Genomic DNA, 19,121 nt, shown 5'->3' on the forward strand with positions numbered 1-19,121 from the left:
TTGTCAAATATATGTTTTGCAGATATTTTCTCCTAGTCTATGGCTTGCTCCCTCCCTTTTTTTCTAAATGGAGTCTTCTGAAGAGCAAAAGTTGCAAATTGTGACGAAGTCCGATTTATCAGGGTTTTTTTTTTCCTTTTATGGCAAGGGCTGTTAGTATCCTCTCTAAGAAATTTTTCATACTCTAAGGTTGTAGAAGATTTTCTCCTGTATTTTCTCCTACCAGTTTTATATCTGTAGCTTTTGCATTTAGGTCTATGATCCATTTTGAGATAATTTTTGTGTGTGGCATAAGGTAAAGGTTGAAGTTGTTCTTATTGATATCCAGTTGATTCATCACCATTTGTTAAAAAAAAAAAGACCATTCTCTCTCTCTGTTGCATTACTTTGGTATCTTGCACAAAATCAATTGACAACATGCATATAAATCTATATTTGAACGCTTTGTTTTATCCATTGATCTATATGTCTATCTTTGCACAAATACCACACTACCATGAATAATGCATTATATTTTGAAATCAGGCAGTGTAAGTCTTCCAACTTTGTTCTTTTTCAACATTGTTCTGGGAATTCTAGGTCCCTTACAATTCCATATAAATTTTAGAATTAACCTGTCAATTTCTACCCCAAAAGGGCTTACTAATTTTTTAATTGGGATTGCAGTGTGAGAAGAACTACCACCTTAAAAATACTGTGTTCCAATCCATGACCATGATCTATTTCTCCATTTTTAAGGACTTTATTTTTTCATCAATTATTAGTAGTTTTCCAAAATGAAAAGCCAACCCACAGAATGGGAGAAAATACTTGCAAACGAAGCAACCAACAGATTAATTTCCAAAATATACAAACAGCTCATGCAGCTCAATATCAAAAAAACAAACAACCCAATCAAACAATCCAGTGGGTGGAAGATCTAAATAGACATTTCTCCAAAGAAGACATATGGATGTCCAAAAAGCACATGAAAAGATGTTCAACATCACTAATTATTAGAGAAATGCAAATCAAAACTACAATGAGGTATCACCTCACATTGGTCAGAATGGCCACCATTAAAAAATCTACCACAATAAATGTTGGAGAGGGTATGGAGAAAAGGGAACTCTCCTACACTGTTGGTAGGAATGAAAATCGGTACAGTCACTATGGAGAACTGTACAGAGGATCCTTAAAAGGCTAAAAATAGAGCTCCCATATGATCCTGCAATCCCACTCCTAGGCATATATCCAGAGAAAACCATAATTCAAAATGATACATGTACCCCAATGTTCATTGCAGCACTATTTACAACAGCCAGGATGTGGAAGCAACCTAACTGTCCATCAACAGAGGAATGGATAAAGAAGATGTGGTACATATATACAACTCAGCCATAAAAAAGAACGAAATAATGCCATTTGCAGCAACATGGACGGACCTAGAGATTGTCATATTGAGTGAAGTAAGCCAGACAGAGAAAAACAAATATCATATGCTATCGCTTATATGTGGAATCTAAAAAAAATGATACAAATGAACTTATTTACAGAACAGAAATAGAGTCAGATGTAGAAAACAAACTTACGGTTACCAAGGGGGAAAAGAAAGGAGGAGGGATAAATTGGGAGATGGGGATTGACATATACACACTACTATATATAAAATAAATAACTAATAAGGACCTACTGTATAGCACAGGTAACTCTTCTCAATACTCTTCAATGACCTATATGGGAAAATAATCTAAAAAAGAGTGGATATATGTATATGTATACCTGTTTCACTTTGCTGTACAGCAGAAACTAACACAACATTGTAAATCAACTATATTCCAATAAAAATTTAAAAAATAAAATCACTTTCTGCAAAAAAAAAAGTAGTTTTCAGTGTACAGATCTTACACATATTTTGTTAGATTTATCCTTAAATATTTCATGTTTTTGGATGGAATCATGAATGGTACAATTTTTAAACATTCCATTTTCAAATGTTCTTTGGTGCTATATAGTAACACCCCCCCCCCCTTTTTTTTGTATGGCAATCTTGTAACCTGTGACCTTGGTAACTTCACTTGTCACTTTTAGTAGCTTTTTGTTGATTACATTGGATATACAAAGAAACAAACTACTAAACATTTTTTATAAAAATAAAGGTAACTTATGTAAATTACAAAAAATTATAAAATATGTAATTTAATTTTGTTTTGGTCAGAGAGAATACTCTTAATTTCAATCCTCTTAAAATTTACTGAGACTTTATGGTCCAGGCTATGGTCTACCTTGGGGAATGTACCACATGCACTTGAAAAGAATGTGTATTCTGCCATTGTTGAATAAAGTGTCTATAAACTTCAAATAGGTCAAGTTGGTTAAGAGTGTTGCTCAAATCTATATACTTATCTGTCATTTTCCTGTAAATTGCTGAGACAGGAATGTGAAACCTCTATAATTGTGGATTTGTTTATTCTTTTGGTCCTGTCAGGTTTACTTCACATATTTTGAAACTGTTATTGGGTACATACATATTTAAGGTCGTTATGTCTTCTTGAGGAGCTGTCCTAAAATTCTTTTTTTAATAATTTTATTTATCTATCTATCTATCTATCTATTTATTTATTTATTTATTTTTGGCTGCGTTGGGTCTTCGTTGCTGCACGTGGGCTTTCTCTAGTTGCAGCGAGTGGGGGCTACTCTTCCTTGCAGTGCATGGGCTTCTCATTGCAGTGCATGGGCTCTAGGCGCGCAGGCTTCAGTAGTTGTGGCATGGGGACTCAGTCGTTGCGGCTTGCAGGCTCTAGAGCACAGGCTCAGTAGTTGTGGCACAAGGGCTTAGTTGTTTCGCGGCATGTTGGATCTTCCCGGACCAGGGCTCAAACCCGTGTCCGCTGCATTGGCAGGTGGATTCTTAACCACTGCGCCACCAGGGAAGCTCTTGTCCTAAATTTAATTATCATGAAATGTTTCTTTTTAGTCCTGGTAATATTCCTTGTTCTGTATTTTGTCTGATGTTAATATAGTTGTTACAGCTTCCTTACTTTTAGTGTTTGCCTGGTAAATTTTTCCCACTCATTATGTCTAACTTACCATTGTCATTATATTTAAAGTATATTTCTTATAGGCAGCATATAGTTGAGTCCTGCTGTTTAAAATTCATTTTGACAGTCTCTGCCCTTTAATGTGTAGACCATTTATATTTACTGTAATTATCAAAATGGTTGGATTTAAACCTACCACCTTGCTATTTGCTTTGTACATATTTCACCTTTTCATTGTTCCTTTTTTCGTTTTTCCCTGCCTGATTTTTGAATATTTTTTTTAGTATTCCATTACATCTCTTTTAATGGCTTATTATCTACACATTTTTGCATGTTTTTTTTTAGTGGTTTCTCTAAGGTTTACAGTTTGCATTTTTAATATAATAGACTACCTTAAATTAGTATGATACCATTTCATGTATAGGATAAGAACCCTACAACAGTATAATTCCATTCTGTCTTTTGTGCTATTGTCATGTATTTTACTTCTCTATATATTCAAAACTCCAGATTACTTGTTATTTTATCTTTAAACAGCTATCTTGTAAAGAAATTAAAAACATAAGGAAAAATGTCTTTTATATTTAACCACATTTTTACCATAACTAGCACTCTTCATCCTTCTGTATAGAGCCAAGTTTATTCTGATATCATTTTCCCTCTGCCTAAAGAACTTCAATATTTCTTGTAGTGCATATTTGCTGGGCCCAAATTCTCTCAGTTTTTATTTGTCTGAAAAAGTCTTTATTTTTCCTTCAGTCTTGAAAGATTATTTTCACCTGATATAGAAGTCTAAGTTGTCATTTTCAAAAACCTTTCAGTAGTTTTAAAATGTCATTCCACTGTTTTTTGGCTTGCATTATTTCTGATGAGAAATCTAAAGAGTTTATGTTACTTCCCTTGTGTAATGTATATTTTTTTACTCTCTCTGCTTTGAAATTTTTCTTTTTATCACTTGTTTTCAGCAATTATGATACTCCTTAGTGTGAAATTTTTCTTTGTGCTTCCCCTTCATGGCATTCATTGAGCTTCTTGGATCTATAAGTTGTATAATTTTCATCACATATGGACAAATTTCAGAAATTATTTTTTCAATTTTTTTGGTCTTTGACCTCCTTCCCCCCATCCTTTCTCTCCTTCTAAGACTCCAATTGCATGTTAGACTGCTTGATTTTGTCCCAGAGGTCATTGATATTTTTTTAATTTGTTCTTTTTTTTTCCTCTGTGCTTCAGTTTTGATAGTTTCTATTGCTATATCTTCAAGCTCACCGTTTTTGTTTTTGTAGTTTCTAATCTGCTGTTAAGTTCATCAGTAAAATTATCATTTCAGATATTATATTGTTTATCTATCTATCTTCTTTTATACATTCTATTCTCTCCTCATTAAGTTCATGTTTTCCTTTAAATTCTTGAGTCTATTCATAACATTTATAATAGCTTTAGTCCTTATCTGTCAATTTCATTATTTATGTAACTTCTATGTCTATTTCTTTTGACTGATTTCTCTCCTGGTTAGGGGTTAGATTTCCCTGCTTGTTTGTATATAAAGTAACTTTTAACTGGATGCTGGACTCTGTTCTTAGAGGCGGTTACCTATTAATCAGCTTATTCCTTTTGAAAGTTGTTTTTAAACTTGTGGAAGGGCAGTCCTAGAGTAGCCTTCACTCTAAGTCTTGTTTATCCACTCCACTAAGGTGTGACTCTCCTGTGGGTATCTCCTGAATGCTCCATGTATTCACTGAGGTGTCTCTACTATGGCTTGTGAGAACTCAAAACTATTCCCAGTTCTGTGTGAGCTCTGAGAATTGTTTGCCTTACAGCTCCCAGTTAATTATTCTTTTTCCTGGCAGTAGTTCTTTGCCCAATATCCTGAAATTTCACTCTATGAATGCACAGATTGGTATTCAGCTAAAGACCAGGAGAACCCAGAAGTAGACTGGTATTCAGCTAAAGACCAGGAGAACCTTATATAGACTTCTGGAGCTTTTTCTCTGCTAGTACTCTGCCTTGCAAAGTCTAGCTGCCTTGACCTCCCTAAACTCTACTCTCTGTCTCTTCAAACACAATAAAATCACCAGATTCTGTTTTGGTTTCCTCTCCCTGCCCTGGGACCCAGAAACTGCCTCCAGGCAGGGCTCATTTGCTTCCTTCTTCACAGTCCTGAACTACCTGTTGTCTAATATCTGAAAACAGTTGTTTCACATATTTTATCCAGTCTTCTAGTTGTTTCCAGAGGGAAGAAAATTCCCATAGCAGTTACCCCTTCATGGGCAGAAGCAGTAGTCTTCATGTTTCGGATTTTAATAAACTGAAATCAAGATTAACAACATCAGATCTTAATGCTTGCAAATTTTCTGTTGAGGGCTCACTTTCATGTGTTCTCCCTTATATTTACCGAGTAAATATGTCCCTTGACTGCTTCATCCACCCTCTCGAACTTCTCATTCTCACTGTTCAGGGTATAGCCCATTTCACAACTTTCCATTCCTTTTAAACTTAAACTTTCTTCTACTGCATTCAAAGCTGTTCTTTCTGTCTGTTTAGTCTTTGCCTGTGTTATTTGTAAAAGACTCTATATGTTGACAAGGGCAGTGAACCCTCTGAAGCTACTGAGTCTCACCACCATTAGAAGCAACATTATCCATGACCTTGCCAAATAAAGAAAAAGCCAGTGAAAATGTCCAAAGATTGCCTGAATCTGTCTGACCTAGGACAGGCTAAGAAAGTAATTTAAATAGCATAAGATGACCCTGAAGCTACTCAAAGAATGCTTCTGATTCTGCATGCGTATGTGATATAAAGAAGGTGCTTACTCAAGGGAAAAGGAGCCAATGTTTGTTGAATGCCTACTAAATGCCAGATATTACACCAGGGGTTAGCGAACTTTTTCTGTTAAGGGCCAAATAGTAGATATTTTAGGCTTTGTGGGCCATGTGGTTTTGTTGCAACTAAACATCCCTGCCATTATAGTTATAGTGTAAAAGCAGCTGTATATAATACATAAGCAAATGGTGTGACTGTGCTCCAATAAAACATTATTTACAACCATCTTGGTGCTGAATTTTTGGATCTGACTCTAAAAGCAAAAATAAACATGTGGGACTATATCAAACTAAAAAGCTTCTGCTTAACAAAGGAAACCATCAACAAAATGAAAAGGCAACCTACTGAATGGGAGAAAATATTTGCAAATCATATATCCTATAAGGGACTTAACATCAAAAATATAGTAAGAACTCAAACAACTCAATACCAAAAACCAATCTGACTAAAAAATGGGCAGAGGGTCCAAATAGACATTTTTCTAAAGAAGACCTACAGATGGCCAACAGGCACATGAAAAGCTGTTCAACATCATTAATCATCAGGGAAATGCAATTTAAAACTACAATGAGATATCACCTTAGATCCTGTTACAATGGCGATTATCAAAAAGGCAAGAAATAACAAGTGTTGGTAAGGATGTGGAGAAAAGGGAACCCTGTGCACTGTTGATGGGGATGTACATTGGTACAGCCACTACAGAAAACAGTATGGAGGTTCTGCAAAAAATTAAAAACAGAACTACCATATGATCCAGCTATTCCACTTCTGGGTATTTACCCAAAGAAAACAAAAACACTATTCAAAAAAGACATAAGCACCCCTACATTCACTGCGGCATTATTTACAATAGCCAAAATATGGAAACAACCTAACTGCCCATAGATGGATGACTGGATAAAGAAGATGTGTGTGTGTGTGTGTGTGTGTGTGTGTGTGTGTGTGTGTGTGTGTGTGTGTGTGTGTGTGTGTCTAATACTAGTAAGCCATAAAAAAGAAGGAAATCTTGCCATTTGTGACAATAGGAATGGACCTTAAGGGTATTATGCTAAGTGAAATAAATCAGATAGAGAAAGACAAATACTGTATGATTTCAGTTATATGTGGAATCTAAAAAAACAAGTGAACAAGCAAAACAAAACACATAGTTACAGAGAACAGACTGGTGGTTACCTGAGGGAAAGGAGTTTGGAGGGTGGGTGAAATGGGTGAAGGGGGTCAATTGTATGATAATGGATGGTAACTAGACTTATTGTGGTGATCACTTTGCAGTGTATACAAATATCAAATCATTATGTTGTACATCTGAACTAATATAATGTTATATACCAATGTTACCTCTATTAAAAAAAGTTTTACAGGACTTCCCTGATGGCCAATGGTTAAGAATCTGCCTTCCAACGCAGGGGATGTGAGTTCAAGCTCTGCTCGGGAAACTAAGATCCCACATGCCGTGGGGCAACTAAGCCTGCACACTCTAGAGCCTGCGCACCACAACTGGAGAGCCCGCACGCCACAACTACTGAGCCCGCGCACTCTGGAGTCCAAAACCCACAACTAGAGAGCCCGGGTGCCGCATCCACCGAGCCTGTGTGCCACAACTAGAGAGAAGCCCACGCACTGCAAAGAAGAGCCAGCATACTGCAACTAAAGACGCGATGTGGCCAAATAAATAATTTAAAAAATTTTTTAAAAAATATTTACAAAAACAGATGGAGAGTAGGGTTTGGGCTGAATTGCCAAACCCTGCATTATGTTATGTGCTTTACAAATTAGGTAAAACCATGTGGAAATGCTAATATTCAACCACTTTATCCTTTAAAAATAGAAATTTCATATGGTTCAAACTATTATGTTAATTCATTTAATCTTCACAATAGACTTTCAAGGGTATTAACATCATCTTCATTTTGCAGATGAGGAAAATGAAATTCATATGATAAGTAACTTATCCAAATGACAGCAATACTGGGATTTGATGAACTTGGATTGTCTGCTTGCTTGTTTCTCTCATACACACACACAATTAAACATATGCTGATACAAATTTGCTCAGTGTGTGACTCCCCCACTCCTAAATTTGTTATTCTACTTACCAATAAAGAAATATCGAGTTTTGATAATTTTTATTAGAAAGAAAATAAACCTGATTCTCAAATGAGTCACTCTCTTCTTTATCAAGTCACTATAATCATACCAATTCATCATTTAGTTGTTTATTGTCATAGATGTCAACTTAATGGAGCTCTGAACAACTCAGATGAGTGAATGTATAAAACGCTATGTTTAAAAAAAAAATACTACATTTGATCCTGCAGAGCATACAAAAATGAGGAAGAGACTTCTTACTCCCAATTTTTAGAATTTACAAAAGGGAGGAACACAAGTATACAAATTAAAATATAATTAGGTTTGTTTAATTTGTTTAACTTAAGGGACATTTGGTTCCTTTCTCTGGGAAGCCATTTTTTCTCCACCCCATCTGTTAGAGAAATTGGTTGTTTCCTCTTCTATGATCCCACTGCATTTACATAAACTTCAATTGCCACTGTTTATATATCTGTCTCACACTATACTTTGCAAAAAACCTGAGGAATAGGACCTTATGCTTGCAACTTTAAGGGCCAGTGTGGTTACTGGCCTATAAGAGTTGTTACACAAATGTCAAGTGAATGAATAGACGGATGAAAGAAACAGTAATAGCCAAAGGTCAGCCATATATTAGACATCATCTAGTACAGACTACTTCAATCTTCAAAATAAATATAGAAGTAACTATATTTGTAACTACTGACTCTTAGTTTTCACGAAACTCTGGGAGTATTATTTGTGTTTTATGGTTATAGAGACTGAGACCCAAAGGGTTTAATCAAGTTATTTGTGGTTAGTCAGGTAAGTAATGGAGCCAGGTGAGAGGAATAAGGAAGCAAAGAACAAAAATACGGAAAAATAAAAATAATTTAAATAGAAAAACAAATAGAAACTAATTTCTAAGATGGTTGAAGAAGGCGTCATGGGAAGAGGGATATAGACAAAGTTTCTTAAGGAAAGGTCTTGAAGAAAAGAGATAATTGCTATAGGTATTCTAGGTAGAAGGAACAGTATGATTAAATAACAGAGTGGAGCACGAAGTATGTCTGAAGAACAGCAAAAGGAATATTTAGCTAAAGTGGAGATACATGTGGTATCATACTCAATCATTTATTCAAGAAATATTTATTGAGCAATTACTCCAGGCCTGTATGGGAAAATAAACCTAGAGGGGAAGTTTCAGACTCAAGAATGAAGGTTTTAAATGACAGCATAAAAATCTGTACAGACATAAGCACATATTGGGTTGCCATTGAAGATAAGGGAGGCTGAATGTGACTTGTTCTGCACTTTAGAAATATTAACCTTGCAGCAATGGATGGAATGACTGTAGTGGAGGTTATGAGTTTACTTAGTAGGTAGGTAACTATAGTGTGGTAGGTATGTGGTAACAGGGAGAGTCTGTACTGGGACAGCAGCTCCTATAAAGTGGAGGGTGGGGATCTAGTATCAGGGGAATGTTTATAATTTGACACCTGCCAAACACAAATCGTCAGGGAGAAGTTACAGGAGAAAATGGTCTCCATCAGAAGGATCAAAGTAGATGACATTCCCTCATTCACGAAATTCTTTTTAATTAAAAAGAAAAAGGAGGGCTTCCCTGGTGGCGCAGTGGTTGAGAATCTGCCTGCCAATGCAGGGGACACGGGTTCGAGCCCTGGTCTGGGAAGATCCCACATGCCACGGAGCAACTGGGCCCGTGAGCCACAATTACTGAGCCTGCGCGTCTGGAGCCTGTGCTCCACAACAAGAGAGGCCGCGATAGTGAGAGGCCCGCGCACCGCGATGAAGAGAGGCCCCCGCTTGCCACAACTAGAGAAAGCCCTCGCACAGAAACGAAGACCCAACACAGCCATAAATAAATAAATAAATAAATAAATAAATAAATAATTTAAAAAAAAAAAGAAAAAGGAGTAAGTCATGTGTATGATTTTTTATTTTTATTTCATAGAAAAGCCACTGTATAATGATTCTGTTTATAAATGATCTCATTTTCAATGTGAAAGTATTTAATATTTATTAAGTAGCTTTCTGACTCCTAACACATGTCTAAAGACCTCTGGTCCTAAAATTCCTAATTTCTCAAATTCTGAATGAACATTCCTTAGCCAATGATGGAACCACAGAAGACCATTAGTAATCTCAAAAGAAAAAAAGGGGGTGGGGCACAACAAAAAAGTATTAAAAACTGAAGGATTTTTCTTCCATTGTATAAGTATTATTAAAACCTGGAGTTTTAAAAACTACATATACTCAAATTGTATGCATTATAATAAAGTGCCTTGACATAATTCACAGTGTTAAAATTATTTCTACTCTCTGGAAACCAAGAGTGTCCTTGTTAAAGTGTAAAAAGATTTCGTCTACCCGCAACTCCTTGTTCTCACAGCTGAACTGTCACAGCATGAAAACATTCCCCTACTGGTCAAGCTTTAGATACCTATTTCCCTGGTGAAAGAGTGCAAAAGGAACTGAAAGAGTTATTGACAATTCATACAGTATCCCACGTCGCATTAGAGTACAACTACAAGCAAAGAAAATATTTTAACTCTGAAGACAGATGGGGCAACAATGTTTTAAATGATTGTTAACTTCACTGAATAGTACTGAAAATGTCAAGATTGTAGTCTATCAGGTCTGAAAGAGACTCAAGATTATACAAGAATCTACTTATAAGAAGTCTATTTCTTTGTCCTGTTTGCTAAGTCAAAGGTTAATGAGAAGTACATTGAAGAAAACACCTCCTGTGTTACTGCAAAGTATTTCTCATGCAACATAAAAACGTAAATGAACAAATATTTTAATCTAGTTCTTCACTAACTTCCTTTAAAATACAGCTTTATTGATGTATAATTTACATGCTATAAAATTTACTCTTTTTTGTGTGTATTCAATTCAATGATTTTTAGCAAATTTACAGAGTTGTGCAACCATCACCACAATCTAATTTTAGAACATTTCCACCATCCCAAACTATTAACTTTTTTTTTTTGCTTGCTCTTTTTATTTTTTAACATCTTTATTGGAATATAATTGCTTTACAATGTGGTGTTAGTTTCTGCTGTATAACAAAGTGAATCAGCTGTATGTATACAGATATCCCCATATCCCCTCCATCTTGCATCTCCCTCTTGCCCTCCTTATCCCACCCCTCTAGGTGGTCACAAAGCACTGAGCTGATCTCCCTGTGCTACGCGGCTGCTTCCCACTAGCTATCTATTTTACATTTGGTAGTGTATATATGTCAATGCCACTCTCTCACTTCGTCCCAGCTTACCCTTCCCCCCACCCCCGTGTCCTTAAGTCCATTCTCTGTGTCTGCATCTTTATTCCTGTCCTGCCCCTAGGTTCCTCAGAACCTTTTTTTTAAAAAATTAGATTCCATATATATGTGTTAGCATACGGTATTTGTTTTTCTCTTTCTGACTTACTTCACTCTGTATGACAGACTCTAGGTCCATCCACCTCACTACAAATAACTCAATTTTGTTTCTTTTTATGGCTGAGTAATATTCCATTGTACATATGTGCCACACCTTCATCCATTCATCTGTTGATGGACACTTAGGTTGCTTCCATGTCCTGGCTATTGTAAATAGTGCTGCAATGAACATCGTGGTACATGACTTTTTTTGAATTATGGTTTTCTCAGGGTATATGCCCAGTAGTGGGATTGCTGGGTCATACGGTAGTTCTATTTTTAGTTTTTCAAGGAACCTCCATACTGTTCTCCACAGTGGCTGTATCATTTACATTCCCACCAACAGTGCAAGAGGGTTCCCTTTTCTCCACACCCTCTCCAGCATTCACTGCTTGCAGATTTTTTGATGATGGCAATTCTGACCGGTGTGAGGTGATACCTCATTGTAGTTTTGATTTGCATTTCTCTAACGATTAGTGATGTTGAGCATCCTTTCATGTGTCTGTTGGCAATCTGTACATCCTCTTTGGAGAAATGTCTATTTAGGTCTTCTGCCCATTTTTGCATTAGGTTGTTTTTTTGATATTGAGCTGCATGAGCTGCTTGTATATTTTGGAGATTAATCCTTCGTCAGTTGCTTCGTTTGCAAATATTTTCTCCCATTCTGAGGGCTGTCTTTTCATCTTGTTTATGGTTTCCTTTGCTGTGCAAAAGCTTTTAAGTTTCATTAGGTCTCATTTGTTTATTTTTGTTTTTATTTCCATTTCTCTAGGAAGTGGGTCAAAAAGGATCTTGCTATGATTTATGTCAGAGTGTTCTGCCTATGTTTTCCTCTAAGAGTTTTATAGTGTCTGGCCTTACATTTAGGTCTTTAATCCAACTTGAGTTTATTTTTGTGTATGGTGTTAGGGAATGTTCTAATTTCATTCTTTTACATGGAGCTGTCCAGTTTTCCCAGCACCACTTATTGTAACTTCTTGATCTAAGATATTTCTATCAATTTATGGAAGCCACTGGTATCTAAAGCTACTATATGTTCAAAGCCACACAAATTTCTGCAACTGAGCAGGAAGAGTACAAACTAACCTCACTTTTAATGACCTTTATAACCAATCCTCTACACTGGCACTGGGAAGAAAATGTTCAGGTGCTTTCTCTGAAAGTTAAACCATCCTAAATATTCAGTTATGGCACATAGTCTTGGAAAGAAATTAATTATATTTTTGTTGGTAACACATTTCAGGCTGTTTACACAGCTGACATTTCTCAGCTGTACCCAATTCATACCCTAAGCTGTGAGGACGATCTTATTTTGTAGCAGATGCCTCCACTTGAGTGATTTAAATAAGTATAAAAACACCATCATTGCCTGCAACAATATAGATTACAAGCACCAGCTTTATGAGTGTTTATAGTCCTAATGAAAGAAAGGTTTCATGACATTTCTTTGGCTAGAAGCTCCTTAGAAGACTACAGTTATAAGCAATTTTTGCCAAAACTCAAGCACTGGAGTTAGTGGATCTGCTATGGCACCGATTAAAAGCTGCTTGGCCCTAAACATCTTTGTTGTATCAATCATGAAGCTCAAGGCAACATCCTGCCAATATGGCAACATATGCTCTGGGGAGGTATAGGCAGGCATCACTTGACAGGTTCTGGGACAAGGTGGAAATATGAAAAATGAGGCAGTAAGAATCAAGTTTCTTAATGGAGATTCCCTCTTGTGTCTGCTGTGACTTGTAGTACCAGGTAGCATCACAGACTTCCATATGGTATGTTTTAGATGCTTTCCATATTTTCCCATAGTAATAAAATTGCATAGAACTCTTCGGTAAAAAATTAAATAAAGATCATTAAAATGTGAGATCATTAAAATGTGAGACAGTGCCAACTCAAGTCAATGATTTAACAACTAAAATGTATAAGGTACTATGTCACAGAAGAATTTATTGTATTTCACTGATTTTGCCTATCACTCTTGGAACTTGCTTCTGATAAGCCTATTTCAGCCTGGTTTCTACAGGTGTGGAGCCCAAGAGCAGCTGGCATTTCCAACCCTATTAAGACCCACATCTCTGGACCTTCTTACCTTAAACCAGACAATTATTTTTGCTTCAAACTTTTTATCATAGAAATTTTCAAACATACATAAAACTTGAGAGAATAGTATAAAAAAATCAAATATACACGTTACCCACCTTCAACAATGATCAATAGACAGCTAATTTGGATTTATCTATATCCCCACTCACTCCCCCAACCCCAGAGGTTATTTTGAAGCAAATCTCAGGTACCGTTTCATTTACGTAAACCAGTCAATTCCTATCTGTGATCTCTTTCTGAGTTATGTTAATATTAATTATAATACTGACTCTCATTTACTGAGTGTCTACTATGAGGCAAGTACTGTATATATATATTATCGTTAATCCTCATCACAATTCTTCAGATCAGTGAGGTAACTGAAACTCAGAGAATTTAAGTAACATGCTCAATCTTAATTATTTTCTTCTATTAAAGTTATTATTTATTGTAGCAGGTTATTAGACAATGCTAAGAACATTTCTGGTTTCCTCACGTCTTCTCGGGTAAACAGAAAGCTATCATTTATGTATGTTACTCTCTTAATTTTATAAAAATAAATGTATCACATTTTCTATCAGTCTAATGGGGAAAAAACAAACAAAAAACAACAACCACATCCTTACTAACTTAGCCATGGACAACCAACCAATAACTCTAATGATATACTATAATGTCAATATTAAAATCAGTTGTTTATAAATAAATGTAACTGCCTATACACAAATAATTTTTTTCTGAAGTGTTCACTTAAAAAACAAATTTTGCTATCTTCTGATTATTTTTAAAGTTTCATAATCCATAAAACATTTTCCAAAGGCGCAGTGTTTAGATTGTGGAATAATTAGACTCAAGTGGCATCTACATAAACAGATTGTTCAAAAATGTTTCTGTCTTCCACAAAGAATTCCTTTAGATTAAAGTATATGATGGTGGTACTGAGAGAGGAGTAGTAATTATTATCCAGATAGAAATGTAATGTTTACTAGAAAATAAGAAATGGTAATTAAACTCTTAGCCATAATCAGTATTTGGGTATTTATTGTTAGAAGATGTTTACAGAGTCTTAACATCTTTTTAGACCTATTTACTTTAAAAATAAGACTTACTTCAAAATTCTTGAAACATTCTAATTTTTTACTTTGAAAGAAAAATGGGTATCTGGTTAGAACAACCAAGATTATGATAAAAGTAGCCAAAATGGCCTCCTCAGATGATAAAATTTACTCTCTTGGAAAAGAATAATCACTGGAAACAGGACAGAGATAGGAAACATTTCAAAATTTACAACAGGAAAATTTTTATGAGTAGACGTAATAATAGTTAAAAATTACAGACTAGGTCTTTTCTTCGAGATTTTTATGGTAGTGAAAATTATGAGTGTGTTTAAGAATAAAGTGCTATTAATATTAACTATAAAAAGTAACTTTTTAAAGTACAGGTCTAACTATTGGAGATGCAGTTTTAAAATTAAATAAAATGATTAGATTGATTTTGAAGTACCTGTAATTTAGGGAAAAAATTTTTGTGTTTGGGATATTTCATTAGTAATATCTGAATATCTGTATTTTTTTAATCAAGGAAAAATTTAAGTCAAATCAAGCAGCATCAAGTTCCTGATATTGATGTTGTAACATTACCAAGAGAATGCTGATATACTTGGCTTATTGACACCAGTTCTGCAAGTGAACTCAAATTATTACAATTCGTCTTATCCTCAACATTATTTGATTTATAAAATTCTTCCAATGGATTCAAAGCATTTGATTCTGCTTAATATCACTGCCAATTAGACTGAAAGTGGCAAAAGAGAGAGGAGGATATAAAACTGCCAACTCAGCTGTCACTTACGGAGTCATCTGTGGCAGAAGATGGCCAGCCCTCCCATAACTGATGGCGAACAGGGATACTCGTAAGGTCATACACATTTCTCTTTACCTATAAAAAGAAAGAGAATAATTAAAATAGGGTTTCCACATGACTTATGTTAGTTGCCAGTCAATTTACGTGATACACTGTGTTTCCTCTGTTTTCGAGACTCAAAACAAGAATTTGAAACTAGGAAAACACAAATCATAAAAATTTTATTAAAAAATCTAAACCAATTTTAAACCAAGGTTAGATGAAATAATAGTTCAAGCAACAACCCCCCACCCCACCCCGCTGATTATTTTTATATTCCTGGATGGCTTCAAGTTTCTTTTCAGTCAAGAAACTTCAAGTACACAGTTCACGTAGGACAGACTACATGACCTAATTTATAATTATACATTTTAATAATCTATTTAATTTTAACAATGACTCAAGATATGCAATGGTTCAAATAAAAGATACATCCCTAGTTTCTAAGTGGGACAGAAAAGGGTGTTAGTTTTTTTTCCAAGGGGGTGGAAGGAAAAACCTGAAGTTTCCTTCATTGTTTTATGTACATTTCAAGGATATAACAACTTATTAATAAAGCAGCACAGGGTTATTTCTTTGAAATCATTCCAAATTAGAAACTATTTCAACAGAATATTTATTAGCTGAGAGCCATCCATTAATATGCTATTTAGGCCCTTCCCCAAAAGAAAATATAGTAATGATAGTTTTTATTTTAAATACTGGTAAAGTTAAAAAACTGTTTCTCTCAAAAGTAACATTATACCTTTTAACTTTATTTGTTTGTTTGTTTATTTTTGGCCACACCCACACGGCTGGTGGGATCTTAGTTCCCCAACTAGGGATGGAGCCTGCGCCCACAGCAATGAAAGTGCGGAGTCTTAACCACTGGACTGTCAGGGAATTCCCAATACCTTTTAACTTTAAAAGGAGAAGAGGTAAGTGATTTATCAGAATAAAGTGTTGGAAGGTTAAACTCTTTTACCCAGTAATTATCATATCTTTCTTTAGATTTTTTTTCTAAATAGATTACAAAAATTCTCTTTCATTCCATATTTACAAACAAAATAAATTATCAAATCGTAAGAATGAAGAGATCATCCACCTTAGCTAACTCTTCAGGTTAGTTCTGGGGTTACCCTGCTGTAACAATGAAGCTAATTTTGAAATGCTGCACATAGTAAGTTCTATAATGACTTCAATGTGGAAAACAAGCAGCATTCATTCATGTTTTTAAAATGCAGAAGCCTGAAGTATCGTGTTGTCCAATTACAGCATTTTGTATCACATTACTGTTTACTATACATAAACACATCTAAGTTACCATTCCAGTGAAAGAGAGAAATATATTCACTGGGGAAAGAAAGAAACAAAACAAAACCCAGAACTTAATCTATTTTTATCTCTAATGTACACCTGTGAAAAAAGACTTAGTAAATGAGAACTGAGGCACTTGGGGGCATGGTTTGATCCCCACTCAATTCAAACAAACAGCTTTTTTTCACAGATTCTTAGCAATGGCCAGTCTACCATGCAGTATTTTGTTTATGGTCAGTCACATCAAGTTTGGAAATTTTCATTAGTCATTATCAACCCAACAATTTAACCAAATGCAATCTAACCTCTTACCACTTCCACTAGCTAGGACTATTCTGTCATGCTTAAACATTGGTGCTCTTGGGGGAAAGGTGTTCCATAAACACAAAGTATTATTATTATTGTTTATTAATAAAAGAAAGTGAGAGGACAAAAGAAGGGAGTATGAGGAAATTTTAGGTCTCAAGGCAAAAAATTCCTTTCTTAAAGTTAGTTTTAATTATGTTGTCTAGATAAGCCAAGGGTCAGCAGCTATTTTGAAGGTGGAGGGGAAGGCAGGACAAATATTTACATCTGTTGGAAAGGTGGCAAGGCTACCCTTGCATTGGAGAATATACACAAATACTATGAGTTGAGTATATAAACAAATAACTCTGGAGTGGGATTCTTTAAATTCCACCTTAATTCCAAAACACAACAACATGGTATTATGAAATAAACAGTATTTTTCTTCTTTCATTAACTCATCTGTAACTGCACTGAATGAATAACATTCCTTTGCTATTCTAAGCCTGAAAAGCATGTTCTGGCTATAGTGTTATGTTGGTATAAAGCACAACGCCAGACTGATGTGCTGAACAAAAGTGATCAAAGTTAGAGTAATGTTAGCCATTGCACAAGTATTTGGCTTCATTGTTCTCCCCAGAATGACATCTGTTAAGCAACTTGTCATAGAATAAACTGGTTAATGCAGAAAGAACTTGGCTGAGAGGGTACAACGTAAACCATATTTGGCTAATGTTTGATTGTTCCAATGGAAAAGCTAAATTCACAGTGTTTCTGAAAGTAAGCCAAAAGAACCTCGTGTTAAACCATAATCACTAAACAACAACATAAGTGAAAACAAATTAGTTTTTCAAAAATAATTCCATGTTTATCAGTGCTGAAGCCATAGGCAGATTTTACCATTATATGGAAGAAAGACAAGTGATAAGATAGCAAAAGTACATAATGAATGATGGTCTTATTAATAGAGATTAAAAAATTCTATTGTCTTTATTGATGATCTTATTTAATTAAAATTTTAAGTGACAATTCTGTAGGGAAGAAAAAAATCAGAAATGTACACAAAGCAAAAGTAAAAATGATTCTTTTAAAAAATTAGTATTCTAGGAAAGCTGAATGACAAAATATAGCTAAGTATAAAATGAAGCAGATGAATTTATGGTCATCATGAATCAAATGAAGGACACAGTTTTCTCAGAGAGAGAAGGATGGAGGAACAGAGGAGGGAGAGAGGAAGGACTAAAGGGAAGGAGAGAAAACGGGGGCCAGGCGAGGGGGAAGGTTGAGAGACTGATTGATTTGAGAGATTTAAGAGCACTTGAGAGAGGCAGAAAGAACACACATACAGGCTAGGATGCTGTAGCTGGCATGCCCAGCTGCAATTACTGTGTTACTTCTGATGGAGTTTCATCTTTAGAGATTTGTGTTAAATTCCAGTTAAGGACAAGTGGCACTTCACAGGGTAACATTTCCTAAGGGCCTTTTTGTCTTACATACTTTCTTTGATCAGCATTGGCTCAAGATTATGCTGAATCTTCATAATCTTTTCAATTCTTGTTATGCATTAAGCTCTAAATCTATGAGATTTTAGGCTGCTAAACTATGCAAATGTTTCAATTAGTTCTGAAAAAATTTAATAAATGCTTTGATTACCAGCTGAACATTAAAATTATGTTACAAACTATACTGCATATGGATTAAGTGTTCTAGATTGACAATAGATTTTCCAGAGCTTATTTTCCAGATTTTCTAAAAGGACAGTTTCACTTCTCCCCCATTGCTTCATATGAGACAGTTGTTTGTGACTAAGAAAAAAATATTTGAATCAGATTACCTTGAAATAGTACAGAATTAATGCAGTATTGATATATTTCCTTATATTTGTTTTCACTGTTAATAAAACAATGTAAGCAATGATCTCCACTTCAAACTTCATATTTCCTCATTGTGGAAATTTCAATGATAAACACAGCACTGGGAAAAAGATCATTTTTTTATGACCTGCTCAAAATAAAATTATGTAAGACATTCATCTCCCACAAAATTTTGAGTTCCATAAATTTTCAAACAGTTTTATATTTCAGTTAAATTTTATCAGAATTTCTTAGAAAAAAAATTCTTAGGAAGTTACTCTGCTAAAGGCCGAATTTTGAGGCTCAGATTAGCCTTAAATGAGCTGTCTGTAGCTATTCAAACTGAAA

General features: G+C 35.0%; 1 protein-coding gene across 1 annotated transcript in view; it reads right to left on the reverse strand.

Annotated features, from left to right (window-relative positions):
- The window catches only part of FAF1 (Fas associated factor 1), a 489,781-nt gene that overhangs the window by 187,135 nt on the left and 283,525 nt on the right, over positions 1 to 19,121 (reverse strand). The window contains exon 8 of the mRNA XM_007164483.2: positions 15,289 to 15,375. Coding sequence (XP_007164545.1) covers positions 15,289 to 15,375 — 87 coding nt within the window. The remainder of the gene's footprint in view (positions 1 to 15,288; positions 15,376 to 19,121) is intronic.

Source organism: Balaenoptera acutorostrata, chromosome 1 (assembly GCF_949987535.1).
Source record: "Balaenoptera acutorostrata chromosome 1, mBalAcu1.1, whole genome shotgun sequence".
In the NCBI taxonomy this organism is placed as follows: domain Eukaryota; kingdom Metazoa; phylum Chordata; class Mammalia; order Artiodactyla; family Balaenopteridae; genus Balaenoptera; species Balaenoptera acutorostrata.